At 30.5% G+C, this 14659-nt stretch overlaps 2 protein-coding genes across 3 annotated transcripts in view; one reads left to right on the forward strand and one right to left on the reverse strand.

Annotated features, from left to right (window-relative positions):
• Positions 1 to 14659, reverse strand: part of LOC126878965 (neuroguidin) — a 192656-nt gene that overhangs the window by 98572 nt on the left and 79425 nt on the right. The window lies entirely within an intron of this gene.
• Positions 1445 to 6391, forward strand: LOC126878964 (uncharacterized). The gene is made up of 2 exons (XM_050641829.1): positions 1445 to 1545; positions 3694 to 6391. Exon 2 carries the CDS (start codon positions 5118 to 5120, stop codon positions 6081 to 6083), a length of 966 nt encoding a protein of 321 aa, XP_050497786.1. The 5' UTR covers positions 1445 to 1545; positions 3694 to 5117; the 3' UTR covers positions 6084 to 6391.

Here is a 14659-nt window from a genome sequence, read left to right on the forward strand (position 1 = left end):
CTCGACAAAAGTTCAAAATGTTTCACTTCTAATCAGCCCAAAACACATTGACTGCATTCCCCAAAATTATTCTTTTTGTATTATTAACAGTCACTACATATTAATAATTATATATATATATATATATATATATATATATATATATATATATATATATATATATATATATAGGTAGAGGCACAGATCGGTTTCGTACCTAAACGAGCAAGGTAGGTTGCTTCTAACTAACTCAGATTGCGCTAGTCCCATAAGGACTGCATGGCTGTCTTACGGCCTCGGGTATACGGAGGAAATATTCTGCATCTTCGTCTGTTCTGAGAGCTTGGCTGATGAGCTGTAGACAGCGAAAACGTTCCCAAGATGGCAGCACAGACGAAGATAGAATATTTATTTCCCGTATAATATTTTACATATATATATATATATATATATATATATATATATATATATATATATATATATATATATATATATATATATATAATTCTTTAAAATAACAGCTGACCTGGTAGATAAAAATGGGGTTGAGGTTTATTGGGTATACAGCTGAATAAAACCAAGTGGTACTCTGTTTAACAAATCGTTATATTTCGCTGATTTTCATCAGCATCATCAGACGAAAGCTACAATATTTAAAAAATGGTACAATGTTATAATATGATCTTTTTTTAACAATTTTTATCTTACCTAATTAATATCTTAATACCGTTAACCTCAATTAGGTAAGATAAAAATTGTTAAAAAAAGATCATATTATAACATTGTACCATTTTTTAAATATTGTAGCTTTCGTCTGATGATGCTGATGAAAATCAGCGAAATATAACGATTTGTTAAACAGAGTACCACTTGGTTTTATTCAGCTGTATACCCAATAAACCTCAACCCCATTTATATATATATATATATATATATATATATATATATATATATATATATATATATATATATATATATATATATATATATATATATATATATATATATATATATATCCATATTTATATCATTATTGCTTCCATATTATATACCGTAGCATTGAATGTTGCGTCCTTCGAACTATTACGTCCGAATATTGGACGCAATAAAACCATCCTGATTTTATGGACTTCCCACTACTTCTACTTAAAAATGGCGCCTTAGTTAAATGCAGATTTCTATATTTACCCATAGCCCAAAACGTCATGCCGCTCTCTAGTTAGATTTCTGAGATATTAAACTTCTCCTAAAAATCGTGAGACGCAATAATATTCTAAACTTGTAACCAAATGAATAATGTTAGTTCAGCGAGTTGACGAAAGTGGCGCGGTTATAATATACATATTTACCGTATACTTCGTTTCCTTTAGAACATTATTGCGTCAAAATAGGAGATATGACAACGTTGCCCAGAGTATCTATTTTTAGAACATAACAGAATCTTTCGACCTTGGCTAGTTTGTTTTCGGCGGTTTGTTTCTCGTTGATTTTAATATATCAACTTGTTCGTCCTGTTGCTTATTGCGTCGTATATTTATTGTGTTCTTTTAATCCTCAAACAAATAGGTAAGTGAATTTCTATGTTAATATTTTTATTAGAAGGGAAAAATTTTTAATTATTTTTTCTTTTTGATTTCGAGATTTATTAGCCTATGCACTAAAAGAGTAAAATATATTAAAAATATTTTTGATAATATTTATCAATTCAGTAATTACTTAATCAGTTAAAGAAGTTAAATGCACAACTTTGTTAAGTACATTTTTAAAGAAATCAGTTACTGTTTTCATTTATTGGATAAATTGAAATAAACTTACTAGCACAGCATTAAATTAAAAAGTAATTTTTTGTAATTTAAAAAAAAAATGGTAAATATTCAAATATTTGGACGTCATTGCAATCATTTTTGTGACCACTTGTTTTAAGTTTCAATAATTGTAAAAATAGGTACATATATCATTTCAAAGGAATAATGTACTCTTACTAAAAATAAATCCATTTACTCACGGTTTTTGCTCCAAATTTTAAACAACCGTTTATATTGACATGAAATTTGGCATACACATAGCTAACAAGGCTAAGAAAGAAAGTGATATTGTGCCGATGTGTGCTTTTGCCCTAAGGATGAGTTTCACTCCTTCTCGGGGGTGAAAAAACATGCTTTAAAAAAAAGGCCGGTGATGGATAAATTGACTATTTTTAAGCAACTACTTTTGTTCTATAGCCTTTTTCACAAGTCAATATTTTTCGAGTTATTTGCGAGTGAATATGTTCATTTTTCAACAAAAAAAAAACATGTTTTTAGATGGTTTTTCGCAGATAACTCAAAAAGTGAATATTTTATCGGAAAAAAAAAATACTTTTAGCAGAAATACAGCTTATACAAAGTGAAAAAACGGTGTATGTATGGGGCCTCTAGACCCAGCATAAGCAGTTTTGTAGCCAATGAAAAATAGTTTCATATTCGTCAAATTCCAAATCAATATTTCAACGTGAAATAATAAAAAAAATGGAGAAACTTTTGAGGAAAAGTTTAAAAGTAGCTTTATTTTCGTTTTTTTTTTTAGTTTATAACATCAAAAGTAAGCAAGTTACGCTCAAAATAAAGTTAGTCCGTCTTTTTTGAAAAAAAAAAACAATGGGATAACCACCCCGTAATTAGGATCTCAAAGAAAATTAATCGTTACCGCTTCACAAGTTGCTTTACTTATGTATTATTTTGATGATCTGTAAGTTTCATCGGTTCAAAGTGTTTATCTTTGAAAAAATTGGAAATAAAGTAAAATTTTCTTAATTTTTAATTTTGACAAAAACATGTTTTTTTTTTCAAAATAAGTTACAAATTATTATTGATAGGCACCAAAAACCTCAAAGAACAAAAATTTGTAAGCTTTGCTTTTTTGAATACTTTTTTTTTTGATTTTTCAGTAAGACAAAAATGGATTCAGATATGGCTGTTTAAAATTATTTGCATACACTCGTGATTAGTGATTCGTTCAACCCCTCTCTACTACAGCTCTTTTAAAAATAAGCACATTGAACCGATGAACTAACAGACCATATAAACAATACGTGCACGAGTAAAGGAACTTGTGAAGCGGTAACGATTAATTTTATTTTAGATGCTAATTATGGGGTTATTTTCACATTTTTTTTTTATAAAAAAAGTTACCAGCTTTATTTTGAGCGTAACTTGCTTACGGTTGATGCTAGAAACTCATTTATAAACAGAAATAAAGATTTCTTTAACACTTTACAAAAGTTGTAATGAGTTTTCCTCAGAAACCTTTTTAATTTTTGGATATTTCAAGTTGAAATATTCGTTTTGGAATTTGACGAATATCCTATTTTTCATTAGCTAGAACTCGGCTTCTGCTGGGTCTAGAGACCTCATACATACATCATTTTTTTCTCCTTTCTATAGAACCGAAGTTGTTTATAATTAGTCAGTTTCATTTCCGGACTTATTTTGAACGTATATTTTTTCACCCTCGAGAAGGGGTGAAACTCACCCCCAGGTCAAAAGCACACCAAATTGCATGTCAATCTTTTCAATCAAGCTCTTTTTCTTAGCGATGTAGAATATATTTATGCACTATTTACCTTTTAAAGTACAAAGATATTTATTTAGTAGATAACTTATACTGAACAAAATTATTTGGCGGATTGTGCGAATAAAGCTCGTATATACTTTAATTCTATATTTTCTATTATAGGAGACCGATTCAGATAACAGCAGTGCTACAAACTTAAGTCAAAAAAATCTCAGGATTCTCACAGAAACTTGTACCGACCACCAGTTAATCTATGAAGTGAAAGATGTTTCAGCCCTCGAGTCAACGATAACTGGGGTACAAGAACATATACACAATTACAATAAACAAAAATGTAGAAATACAGGTAATCTAGAACACCCTTACAAAAGAAAACCAGATTATTTTTACTACTGTGAAACGGAAGTTCTTAATTTTGGTCGCCATATTATAAGGAACCATTCAATGGAAGTCGATGTGGCTGAAATTATCTCCAAACCAATCAAATCATGTGAAAGAAGAAGTCTATTTGATAAACTCTAGGAAATTTTTTAACTGATGGTGGAAACTGTTTCAAGGCTGTTAGACAGACTTATGTACCAGATCGGGTTCTCATTCATTGTGACAATTGTTTAGGATTTTTCTCTTCCAAACTATTATACCGACATAGAAAAAAATGTGGAAATAGAAGCAATCCAGAGAGGGCACAATTTGCTAGCCAATCAAAAATGTGTCCCAACATTAAAATTGATCATCGACTAAAAGAAGAAATGTTTCTCAGGATGAGAGCGGACAGAATTTCAATGGAAGCCAAGAACGACTTTCTAATTCGTCCATTTGGAACCCGTTGTTTGAAGACGCACAGAGAAAAGCATTTTATAGCAGTTACATCACGCAAAATGAGGGAATTGTCAAAAATATTTAAAGAAAGGAGAAAAATAGACCCATCTATATCCACTATGTTTTCAGCATTGCGACCAAAGTATTTGATGCCTTTGTTGAAACCACAAAACGAATAGCTTGTTATGATCCTGAAAAAGACTTGTCTCCAAATGTTGCCATGAATATATGCCATGAGATCACTCAAACAATGTTGCGATTTTGCAATCACTTTTGCCTATAAGAAACAAACTGCATACTTATCTGTTTCAACTGTTACAATTGAGGCATAGCTTAAAACTTTAATTCATCTATTTGAGGCAAACTGGAGTATTGAGGCCTCAACCCAAGCAGCTAATAATTTAAATCTTAACAAATGGAATAAGGTTACAATAGTTCCACTAGCGAATGGTCTAAAATTGCTAAGATCCCATTTAGTTAAACTTGCTGACGATGCAACGAAAATTCTGCAGAATTATTTGTGACACTACAGTTGAAAATGCACCGCAAAAGACTAACTCCAAAAATGTACTAAAATTAGAAGATATTAAAGCGTTTAACAATCTCATTGAATCTGTGTACTGTAGAATAATTTTGCTAAACAGAAAACGTTCTGGAGAATTACAGAGAATGTCCTTTTACACTTATGTTAACTCTATCGGAAATCAAAAATATGAAGAGTTTCAAAAAGCAGTTTCACCTTCTGAAAAAAAAAACTATTAAGTTCAATGAAGACAGTAGCCATTAGAGGTAAGAGGGGCAGGGGTGTTCCAGTTTTGTTCAACCCCGAGGTACAAAATCATATCGATACTTTGCTTGCGGTTAGAAATGAATTTGTACCAAGGGATAATCCTTACCTATTTGCTCCTGTTAAATCTTCTTCACATTTAATCAGTTACAAAATATTAGGAGAGCACGCAAAATTATCCGTTGCGAAAGATCCTACTTATATAACATCGGCTCGTTTGCGTAAGCATCTGGCAACTTTATCACAATTATTAAATTTATCTGATGGAGAGATTGAACAATTAGCTACTTTCATGGGATACAGACAGAACTACAGAAGTTCCTACAGACTGCCAGATGATATTTACCAAACTACTAAAATAGCGAAACTGTTGATGGTAATGGAGAAGGGAACAGCCAACAAATTCAAAGGAAAATCTTTAGATGAAGTAGAAATTGATATGGACAAAAATCTTTTGGAAGATAACTTTTCTGAAAGCGATGTTGATGGTGACGATGAGGTTAAGTGTTTGCTACATGATGATAGTGAACCATCAACTAGTCAAATACGCCAGTCAATGGGAGCAAGAATAGGATATTACCTCCAAATTCTATCCTACTGCATGGATTTTAATGAAATTTTGGGCCTAGCTTCTACTTATCTCCTAATTCAAAGTCTACCCTATGCCGATGTGTGCTTTTATCTTGGGGGTGGTTCCCACCCCTTCTTAAGGGTGGAAAATTTTTTGGTTAAAATTACCACGGAATTTGGTAGAGAACCTAATTCTAAGCAAAAACTGTTCCATAATTTTTTTTTGAAAACTCAATACTTTTTGAGATATTCGTGGTTGAAAACCCTTTTCGAACGGTTTTTTGCGAATACCTTAAAAACTATGCATCTAACTAAGAAAACTATATTAAACATTTTTGTAGGTTATAAAAAAACAAAGAGAGACTTGCCTTATTAAATCTTCCAGTTATACAAAAAAGAGATATGGTAGGTGAAAATATTTTGTTTTTTGGTACATTCTCAAATTGGTGTATTCAACTTGAAATAACAGAAAAACGGTCGATTTTAGGTGTATAATGCTAATAATATCTTTTGAGGTGCTTGAAAAGACCTTTACAATGAGCTATATTAAAGGTCCATTACATTAAAACTGAGCGAGATATGATGCAAACAAAATTGATAACTAATGTATTTTTAGAAAAAATGAGAAGTAATTTTAACCCACATCCACCAAAATGTAAATGCATAATTTTCTCTCCAAAATACCTTTTGTTATAGTGTTATTTCTATGTTCAAAAAGTTGGACGGGTTTAAAATGAATGGTTTTTGAAAAAACAAAGATCAAATTTTAAAACGCATTTTTAAATTTTCTTAAAAATTTTCCTTTTTCTCCATGTAACTTGAAAATGATAAGAGATAGAGTAAGGAAAAATAAAAAGGAAATTTTTATCTGAAAGATCCCTACATTTTTGTGTAATATCTTTCTTTCGTATCTCTTATCTTTTTCGAGTTACATGGAGGAAAAGGAAGATTTCTAAGAAAATTTAAAAATGCGCTCTATAATTTGATCTTATTTTTTTCAAAAACCATTCACTTTAATCTAGTCCAACTTTTTAAACATAGAAATAACACTATAATAAAAAGTATTGTAGAAGAAAAACGATGTAGGTATTTAAATTCTGATGGATGAGGGGTTAAATATACTTCTCATTTCTTCTTAAAATACATTAGTCATCAATTTTTTGCAGAATATCTCGCTTAGTTTGCATGTAATCAACAATTAGTATTGCTCATTTTAAAGGTCTTTTCAAGCACTACAAAAGTTATTAGTATCATTATACACCTAAAATCGACAGCTTCTCTGTTATTTCAAGTTGAATACACCGATTTGAGCATGCAGCAAAAAAACGAAATCTTCTTACCTACCATATCCCTCTTTGTATTTTAACTAGAAGATTTATGAAGGGACGAATCTCTTTGTTTTTTATAACCTACAGAATTATGTTATATAGTTTTTTTATTAGATGGATAGTTTTTAATTTATTCGCAAAAATTCGTACGAAAAAATACGAATTCGTACGAATAACTCAAAAAGTATTGAGTTTTAAAAAAATAATTATAGAACAGTTTTGCTTAAAATTATGTTCTCTAGCCTCTTCCGTGGCTATTTTAACCAAAACATTTTTCACCCTCGAGAAGGGGTGAGAACCACCCCCAAGATAAAAGCTCACATCGGCATAGGGTAGACTTTGTTTCTTGAGCTATTCCCTACTTACTGTAAAAATATCAAGTAAATCGATGTAGTAGGATGGAATTCGGAGCCAAATACCCTCATTGACTGCCCTAAAAGTGAGAATACCATTTTTACAACGAAAAAAAAAAATAAAACATTCAAAAATAAGACTGCGCGAAAACTAGTTCCATGGACAGAAAGACAAAAGTCTGTCACTCTAAACTTTTTCAAGAATCATATCAAATCTAGAAGGCCTCCAAAAAAAGGGAAGTGTGAAGAACTAAAGAATAAATTTCCTGAGCTATTGAACAAAATAACTGGTTAAAGAATAAAGTATTCCTACAAAATTCATATTGCAATAATAAAAATTAACGCATGTTTTTTTTATTAAATTTTGGGTTTTACATTACTCTAAGAATGATTGTTTATATTTAAAAGAATAAAATTTTGTATTTTAAATGATTGTTGTTTTTATCAAGGAATAAAAACTAGAAATTTTTTTTTATCGTTTTATTAATACTCCTATTAAATAAATCCCAATTTAAAATAAAATAAAATTATTATTATCATTCATGAGGATCTATTTTAAATGCATTGAGTAACCAAAGTTAAAAAGTCCATTTAAACATCTATAACTGGTTTCCCTTGTAGGAATCTAAATTTAGCTGATGAATGAGAACAGGTGTTCGAACTTTTTGTAGTAAGTAAGTATGGCAACACTGTAATGACGCAATAATATACAATATACACTAAATTGGAGCTAATAAAGTGGGATACCGAAAGGAGTTAGCAACATTTGCAAATTGAATGAAAATTTGAATTTAAAAATAATATTTTATTAAAACCAAAATTAGCAGCCCTTATTAATAAACAGTTTATAACAAATATTCACTATCGAATCGAACGTAACTCATCGCTATCAAGGAGACGCAAGAAGGTGCAAGTACGAAAAGACGCAACATTGTTGGAAAGATGTATATATATATTGTTATATTTCTATTTGATATGAAAATTAAATTTTGATAATTATAAACAAAATTCAATTTAATATAAAATAATTTCAATTTTCTCAACCACGGGCATATAAATTTAAAACAACCTGTATACAACAAATTGTTATATGTAATTTTAAGAAGTGATTAGAATAAGCGTACGAAACTCGGAACAATGTGCTTAGATAAACAAAGTGAATGACGCGTACCATTATCGTTCTTCTCGGAAGGTCGATCATTAGCCTATGCTAAATAAAACTCAGTGAAATAGATGATAGTTCATTATCGTTTTTCGCGGAAGGTTTCGATCATTAGCCTATGCTAAATAAGACTCATTTGAAAGAGAGAATAGGTCATTAAAATTTGTAAATAGTTAGAAAGTATTTTAGAATGGGAATTAAATATTTTCTTTTGAAATCCATTAAGCATATTTAGAAAGATTAAAAATTGGTTTTGAGGAATATTACGAATGAGAGTTGGTGGTGGAAGATTGATTTGTGAATCTGGAAGGGATATTTAGAAAGTAGGGGAATGGATGAAAAGTGAGGGCAGAATGTTTTGAGCTGTCGAGAAGTGAAGTCCAGTAGTAGACGGTAGTGTTCGAGGAGTGAGAAAGCCGGTGTAGTTCCGTGAGTGTGGAGTATTTATCGTGGAACGAGAAGTAGGCCAGGTCGAGAGTAAAAGAACCTCCTTGAGCCCAGAGTGTCCCGGTAGCTGATAGCAGTTTCGAAAAAGGTAGAACACAGCATCACGACAAAAGCAGGAACGAGAGCTATTCGAGCTAGTTTTTCAAAGGAGAACATCACTGGAAGCCAGGACGAGGTTTGATCGCAGCCAAGGATAGCAGGAAAGGGTCTTGTGTGAGGACATTTTCAGTTCACCAGGAAAAGGTCAGTCTCATTTGTTTGGACATGAATGTATGGGTTTTCGTATTAAATTCCACATAAAAAATTGAATAACATAATCAATAATATCAGAAAAGCTTCATCAAACTTAAATAGAGTTGTTCCTAATAACTCCTAATAGTTAAATGTTAATAAAAACTTTCAATTGAAAACCAAAAGGAAATAAGATTCCCATTTGTAAATGTTATGTTTAAGAATAATAAGAAATAGCAAATATTAAGCATTGATTGCCTTTTAAATAAAATAAAAAATATTTTGATTATAATTGTAACCCATATGTGTATTTTTTTTACTCTTTTCTTTTCTATCCCGATTGGGAACCATTAAGAAATATTTAGAAGCCACGGAAGTAAGTAATTAATTTATAATTCGCCCTGAGATTGAAAACATATTGATATGTGATCTGGTTAATTAATTAGATTAGTATTAATACATTGATTAAATTAAGTAACATATAAGAATATTATCTCATATCAATAATCAAGATCACATCAACTGTCGTCCAACGTGGAAAGCATTGTAAAGTATTTCTAGTGGCAAATTTGAAGGATAGAAAGAGTAAAGCCGGTATTTGAAAATTTATATGCCTGTGGTAAAAAGTGAGATACTTACATTTGATAACATAAAATTTTAATCTCTTTAGGTACAAATTTTACATAACTGATTTAATATTTTATTTTTACGATATTTACATTTGATATATTTATTGACAATTTATAATATTTGGGTAAAAAAAAAAGTCGTCTTGGTAACATACTAGTAAAATTTCATATTTGGCGGGGATAATACTTCTTGAAAACAAATGTCTGTGACAAGAAGCCAAAGCAAGGACAACAAAAAACAAAAAGAACATTCAGACCAAGAAGATATTTTAGACACGACAATCATGGCATCAGAACAGCAAGAATTATCAGGAATAGATAAACTATTACAACTGATGCAACTCCAGTCACAAAAACTGGATGACAATCAACGAAAAGTGGATCGAAAAATGGATGAAACACAACAAAAATTGGATCAGAAAATGGATAAAGTGGAGAAAAAAACGGATGACAATCAACAGGAAACAAAACAAGCGATAGAAGAGAACAATAAGAAAATAGAGGAACGCATAGAAAAGTATGAAATGAAAATTAAAGATCACATGCAAAAACAAGAAATGAGAATGAAGGACCACATGAAAGAACAAGAAATGAAAATTCAAAATAAAATGAAGGAGTTAACGAATTGCCAGAAAAAAGAAATGGAAACTTTGGAAAACAAGTTGGAAAACGCTATTCAAGCAATCAGAGAAGAAATGGAAAGAAAGATTGCGGAAATCAATATTCAACAAAATGTAGGAGAAAGAAGAGAAATGGTTATAAATAGCACAGATGACGTGAAGATAAGGTTTGGCGGGGATGTAAGAAGATTACACCCAGTGCCGTTCATAAATAGCTTGAAAAAGAAAACACAGCACATCGGAAGTTTCGAAACAGCAAAAGAAACTATCAGAAACCATCTCAAAAATGAAGCAAGCCTATGGTTCGATTGCAAAGAAGAAGAATTTGACAGTTGGCAAGAATTTGAACAAAAATTTTTGAATTATTTCTGGGGAAAAGTCCAACAATTGGAAATTAACAAGGAATTGCAAAATGGGAAATACAATGATAGGATGGGTATATCAGTAAGGAAATATACAGGGAGTTGGTTTTGCCTCGAGAAAATTTATTTAAAAATGCAGATAAATTTTATCGAATACAAGGCGGGGATTTGTTATATTTCTATTTGATATGAAAATTAAATTTTGATAATTATAAACAAAATTCAATTCAATATAAAATAATTTCAATTTTCTCCACCACGGGCATATAAATTTAAAACAACCTGTATACAACAAATTGTTATATGTAATTTTAAGAAGTGATTAGAATAAGCGTACGAAACTCGGAACAATGTGCTTAGATAAACAAAGTGAATGACGCGTACCATTATCGTTCTTCTCGGAAGGTCGATCATTAGCCTATGCTAAATAAAACTCAGTGAAATAGATGATAGTTCATTATCGTTTTTCGCGGAAGGTTTCGATCATTAGCCTATGCTAAATAAGACTCATTTGAAAGAGAGAATAGGTCATTAAAATTTGTAAATAGTTAGAAAGTATTTTAGAATGGGAATTAAATATTTTCTTTTGAAATCCATTAAGCATATTTAGAAAGATTAAAAATTGGTTTTGAGGAATATTACGAATGAGAGTTGGTGGTGGAAGATTGATTTGTGAATCTGGAAGGGATATTTAGAAAGTAGGGGAATGGATGAAAAGTGAGGGCAGAATGTTTTGAGCTGTCGAGAAGTGAAGTCCAGTAGTAGACGGTAGTGTTCGAGGAGTGAGAAAGCCGGTGTAGTTCCGTGAGTGTGGAGTATTTATCGTGGAACGAGAAGTAGGCCAGGTCGAGAGTAAAAGAACCTCCTTGAGCCCAGAGTGTCCCGGTAGCTGATAGCAGTTTCGAAAAAGGTAGAACACAGCATCACGACAAAAGCAGGAACGAGAGCTATTCGAGCTAGTTTTTCAAAGGAGAACATCACTGGAAGCCAGGACGAGGTTTGATCGCAGCCAAGGATAGCAGGAAAGGGTCTTGTGTGAGGACATTTTCAGTTCACCAGGAAAAGGTCAGTCTCATTTGTTTGGACATGAATGTATGGGTTTTCGTATTAAATTCCACATAAAAAATTGAATAACATAATCAATAATATCAGAAAAGCTTCATCAAACTTAAATAGAGTTGTTCCTAATAACTCCTAATAGTTAAATGTTAATAAAAACTTTCAATTGAAAACCAAAAGGAAATAAGATTCCCATTTGTAAATGTTATGTTTAAGAATAATAAGAAATAGCAAATATTAAGCATTGATTGCCTTTTAAATAAAATAAAAAATATTTTGATTATAATTGTAACCCATATGTGTATTTTTTTTACTCTTTTCTTTTCTATCCCGATTAGGAACCATTAAGAAATATTTAGAAGCCACGGAAGTAAGTAATTAATTTATAATTCGCCCTGAGATTGAAAACATATTGATATGTGATCTGGTTAATTAATTAGATTAGTATTAATACATTGATTAAATTAAGTAACATATAAGAATATTATCTCATATCAATAATCAAGATCACATCAATATATATATATATATATATATATATATATATATATATATATATATATATATATATATATATATATATATTCAAAGTGATTATTTCGACCAAAAACAATAAATAAATCTGTAGGAAATATCAGGTATGTGGTCTATAATAAAAAATCTTTATTTTTTCTAAAAACTCAATATTTCGCACATTTTTTTGATGGCTTCTTCAGGAGTATACTGTAACAACAATTTTAACAACTTACAAAGACGTACAAACTAGATTTTAAAATACTTACAGAAAGTTAAAAGATTTCACAAATAAATAACATTGACATTAAAATAAAAATTGTTACTGTCATATATTAAAATGCATCTTGAAATTAATATAAGGAAAGGTCTGAAGCACGTTCGTTACAGTAATAAGACAAAACACATAAAATGACTCAAACGCAAAAAATAACAACAAACGAACAATTAGAGGAATACTATTACTTTAATTATTAAGGTTAGTTGTTTATTAAGGCGAGTGTTAACTTAATGATTACTGTAAATTTTATTCAATATATTACAATATATGTTACTTAACTGTCCAGTGTCTGTTTTGTAATTTAAAGTTTTTTTATTTTTGTTAATGTGATACATCTCCAGAAATAATCTACTTTTATAGTTATCAGACTGTGCCAAAATACGAGTATTATTATAGTCCAGCATATGACCGGTGTTTTCATAATGCTCAACTACTGCACACGTATTTTTTCTTAAGCGGCAATCACTTTTATGTTGTGTGATTCTTTGCTTTAACCATTGTGATGTCTGGCCAATGTAACTATTCTGACATCCTAGACATGGTATTTCATAAACAACATTACTTCTATACAAGGTTGGTACTGGGTCTTTAATTTTTGAGAATAATTGTTTGCTGTTCATAGTATTGTATTTGGCTATATTGATATTGGGAACATCTTTAAATATGGATATGACTGAATGTGTTAGACCATTAATAAAGGGGAGTTTTTTATATATAATTGACTTATTGTTGGAATCATGGACGGGACCATCGTAGAAATTACTGCTGTAAATAAGTTTTTTTAAAATATGTTTAGGATATCCATTGTTGCGAAAGATTTTGTATAATATGTCTAGATTTTTTTGTAAAAAAGTGTCATCAACAATGGACGTTATTCTGTTTTTCATGCCTAATACGGTATTGTATTTTTGGCGAGTGGTATGATTTGAAAAATAATTAATATACCTGCCTGATGCTGTCGGCTTTTGGTACCAATCCAATATTAAAATATTATTCTCAGTTCTTATTACCCTTGTATCTAAAAATGGTACACCAAGATCTGTCTCAGTTTCTATTGTAAACTGAAGATGTTTATTAAATGAATTAAAAATATTTAATGTATTGTTGATGTGATACGATGGAACTGCACATATGATGTCATCGACATATTTATATAAAAACGGTAACTCAAACGGTAACTGTGTAATCACATTGTCTAAGAGATGATCAGTTACAATAGTCGCAAGGATTGGACTAATGGGGGAACCCATCGGTGTTCCAAAAATTTGGGAGTAAAATTTTCCATTAAAACTGAAGTAAGTGTTATTAAAAATAAATCTAAGAATTTTTAAAAAATTATCTTTCGATAATGTCGTGTGGTCTTTTATAAGGTTCCAATTTGATTCTATGATGTCCGTGACCATATTTAGTGGAATGTTTGTAAATAATGACACCACATCCAAAGAAATCAACACATAATCCTTTGGTAACTGCATTCCCCTAACAGCATTGACAAAAGTAAATGTGTCTTTAGAATTATAATTATTGTGATATTCAAAGGCATCATTTAATGTATCAGCAAGCAATTTTGAAATGTTGTAGGTAGTGGACTTTAAAGAACTTACAATAGGCCTTAGAGGAACATCCAATTTATGGATTTTAGGCAGACAATAAAGTTTAGGAGAATATGAATCATAAATTGACAGTTTTTTTGCAACCTGTTCAGTAAGTTGATGTTGGTTTTTTAAGGTTTTTATTAGGTCATTATAGTTCTTCTGTATTACTGTAGTAGGATCTTTGTCTAAACTAATATATGTAGATTTGTCGTTTAACAACGTTAATGTTTTTTCGATATAATCCTGTTTATTCATAGCTACCGTACATCCACCTTTGTCAGATTGTAAAATATATACGTCGGAATGTAACTTCAAATATTTTTTTGCATCTTTGAACATTTTGTTTATTGTTGTGGGGTGTTTAGAGGTTGAA

This window comes from Diabrotica virgifera, chromosome 1 (assembly GCF_917563875.1).
Source record: "Diabrotica virgifera virgifera chromosome 1, PGI_DIABVI_V3a".
Classification (NCBI taxonomy): Eukaryota; Metazoa; Arthropoda; class Insecta; order Coleoptera; family Chrysomelidae; genus Diabrotica; species Diabrotica virgifera.